This window comes from Trichoplax adhaerens, genomic scaffold (assembly GCF_000150275.1).
Source record: "Trichoplax adhaerens TRIADscaffold_6 genomic scaffold, whole genome shotgun sequence".
NCBI lineage: Eukaryota > Metazoa > Placozoa > Uniplacotomia > Trichoplacea > Trichoplacidae > Trichoplax > Trichoplax adhaerens.
The window spans coordinates 2,477,548-2,481,087 of NW_002060948.1; the positions used below are offsets into that span (position 1 = coordinate 2,477,548).

The window sequence follows — 3,540 nt, forward strand, 5'->3', positions numbered from 1 at the left end:
TCAATCGAATTTGTATGTTTCTAGACGATTATAAGTGAGTTTAAGATTTGATAACTTGCCTTTGTGCACAGGTGTCGTCATTTTTATTTCATTTTTTCCTTTATTGTATCGATTTGCAATTAAAATTATGATAAAAATTATCAATGAGCTAAGAATTAAAACTATCACTGGTGGGTAAATTGACTCCCACAAATCTTTATTCTTAATACTAAACCAATGAACTTTATCCTCTGAATCCGTTAGGTTATCACTACCTTCTTTTCCACCTGAATTTTTGTGTATGAAGTAATACTTTAAATTACTTGCGAATCTTTGAGAATTAGAATAAACTTGGGCAGTTACAATATTTTCAGTAACTGAAGGAGGACAATAGTTATAATAGTATAATGTATTTAGGATTTGTTGATAAGTGCTCACTGATGCTACTCCACTTAAAATTATATTTCCTTTGTCTTCTAATACAGTCAAGCCAACGTTCGTAGCAAGGACTTTATCAATTTTAATAAAGGCACACCGATGATTTCGATGCAATAACTGAATTATAGCTTTATCTAGATGACTACGCTTGCAAATATGATGATAATTTATGCGAGAATACTTCATTAGCGCAATATTTTTATCATCCATTCTCATGATTAAGTGATCATTACCAGTAATAGTTATATTTGGTTCCAGGGCTAAACTTTTAGCAATTCTGATTACATGCTTGATAGATATGATATCACGATTGTGATTGATTCCAATTCGGATATCGACAATACGATTTCCAAATTCCGGATGGGAAAATTGATTATAATATGTAATCCCTTGGACAATGGCAGCTAAATCGTTGTTGTTGTTAATTGCCGGATAGGTGAAAATATGTCGATCAGGATGTAAGAATGATAACCTAGACCGATCTTCATGATTCAGTTTAATGTATATGCCTTCTTTGCACTGCGGTACGCAGTAATCCATTTTAAATTTTGGGAAAATATTAAAAGCTATACTGACATCAGCAATAATACCTTGAAATGATTGTCTAGCATCCATATGGCCGATAGTTACAGCAAACGGGGTATCTACTTTATCGTAATGACGATTAATATAAGCGTACATTGAATGTAACGTTTCACCATTTACCATCATTTTTGTATATCTCGATTTTACATTTGTAACTAATAGAATCTGATACCAAAGATTACTTTGAACGATGAAATTAGGGAAATAAATTGTAGTAATTTTTGCTTTAGTCTTACTCTCGCCAAGATCGAGCTGGAATCTTGAATCAACGATCTTTAACTTAATAAAGGTATCTGATGTTGGACTTTGGTTTAGTGTAACTAGAATCTGCATTCTTTTACTGCTATTGAGCTTTATTCGTGATGCAAATGTATAATTATCAGTACCAATTCCGTCTTGAATTATACCTGAACAAATCAATTATAAAATACTGTATTATTAAAAACTAGTATCAAACGATAGCTATGATGGTTAGTGTATCGAAAGAAAACCTTCCACAGTTACTACGCCCAAATTCAATCAAAAAGACTACAAAAGCGTATCATTTACAGATAATAAAACACTACAAATAGGACCTTTACGAATCAGAAATCCTAATTTGACAATGATGCTGTCATTAAATGCATCAAACCTTTAGGAACAGCAATAACGCTCTTTTGGTCCATTGTATAAGCAGCACGATACGCATTTGAAATGGAATTTGGAATTTTAAGGATATTGCCTTTAGACCAAGCAGGAAGTCTGCTATCGTCGAATAAATCGTAAAAGAATTTTTTTCCTACACAGCGATGATATTCAAAAATCTGGCTATGTGCTGCTCTATAGCATGCTGAAGAAATTTTTTGAATTAAAAAATTAACAAAGCAAATTGCTGTAAGCAGTATTCATTAAATGCAGTAAAATCTAATAAAATTTAAATTAAAGTTACCTTCAACACCCCTTTTATCTACCGATAAATCAACTGTTATATTAACGGAATGGATATTCTGGTTTTTTAAGTTAGTAGCCCGAATATTACCAATGGTTGTCGGACTTTGACAGGGATTAAAAATTGTTTCTGTTCGTGCGAACTTTATAGACGGTACCGTTGCAAACTGATTGATGACAGTTATTACGGTTTTGGTATTTATTGTACTGACACCTCGGCAGTCATAAGCGACGACCTCGAAAGAGTACTTGCCAATACGCTCGGACAATTTTCCTATGATACTTAAATAGCCTATCCAAACGCATCAAAAATGAACAGAAAATATATATGAGAAATATCACGTTTATATGAATGTTTAGCACATAACCATGATACATAAGTTATTTTTCTTTTGAAATTGTAAGTAAAATACTAATACTGATACCAATAAACTAGAGAATTGTCTGTACTTAACATCATATCGATGTTGCAACCATAATATATTCTTAAGTAACTGTAGAGTGATATTATCCTAGCTCAACTTGTCACGTTATCAAGTATATTTAACTTACCTTGATTTGAAACCTGAAAAAGATTTCGAAAGGCTTTATCTGCGATGGCATAGTTGCTTATTATACATATATCAGAGCCGCATGATTTGGGTTCTGCAGGTATCTTCAAAATATCCAGGTTAGAGCGTCCCTTTCTAGCAACTACGGTCAGTGATCGATTAACCATTTTCGGAAAGCTATCTTCGTTAAGTAACACATTAACTTGTACTGTAATTCTTTTGCTTGTTTGATTTGGAGTTGTACTATGCAACGCGATTGCATGAAAAATGTATACCCCATCATTGTCACAAGTTATGCTTCGAGTTGAAACAACCTTAAATTCTGTTTATACAATTATAACATGATTAATTGTAATTTAATAAGCATTCAGCGCGTCAACTATATCATAGTTTAATTGAATTAATTATTAATAACTGTAAAATTAGACCATCTAGATTGTTCTAAATTAAAACCTTTGAAGTAATTATTATGATAACAGTGAAGTAATTAATGTCATTGCATAAATATCAAATGCCCTATACTGCACCTCGTGCATAAGAATAGCTATTATCGACATCATCGATGGCATAAACTTCATCTGTAGGCATAATTTTAAATGGAATATTGCCACCATCCAAAATTTGAACCTCAAGCCCACCGTCTCTTTGTTGATTGAGACCTTTATATTTAACAATTAAATTGGGCTCGACGATAGCTTCGCTATTAGACTTTAAATATTTGGAGTAGGTTAAAACGTAAGCTTCTGAAGTGAATTCTGGTGCCATTCCCTCATTCATTTGGGAAATTTCATCTGTATATTCTGCCAAGCTCATGCCATACTGTAAATTGCCTATTAGTGAGAAAATAAAAGCATGAGTGCCATCACAGCTCTATTGAAAATATTGAATTTTATAACCATAAAGTTCAAAATATAGATTTATGTTAGTTCTGATGGCTATAAAATTGTTGTAAATCTATTAATTCCTCAAAGAAGATACTGCAAAATTGTAAAAAGGCGGCTTGATTTTATCGTAAAATTACAGATAGACTCACAACACCATCATACGCTGGGATATTCTG

The 3,540-nt window shown here is 32.4% G+C and overlaps 1 protein-coding gene across 1 annotated transcript; it reads right to left on the reverse strand.

Annotated features, from left to right (window-relative positions):
- Nucleotides 1–3,293, reverse strand: TRIADDRAFT_57370 (uncharacterized protein; the record flags this gene model as incomplete). The annotated part of the gene is made up of 5 exons (XM_002113653.1): nucleotides 1–1,409; nucleotides 1,634–1,831; nucleotides 1,931–2,221; nucleotides 2,482–2,802; nucleotides 3,008–3,293. 5 exons carry the CDS (start codon nucleotides 3,291–3,293, stop codon nucleotides 1–3), a joined length of 2,505 nt encoding a protein of 834 aa, XP_002113689.1.
- Nucleotides 3,294–3,540: the final 247 nt, after the last annotated feature.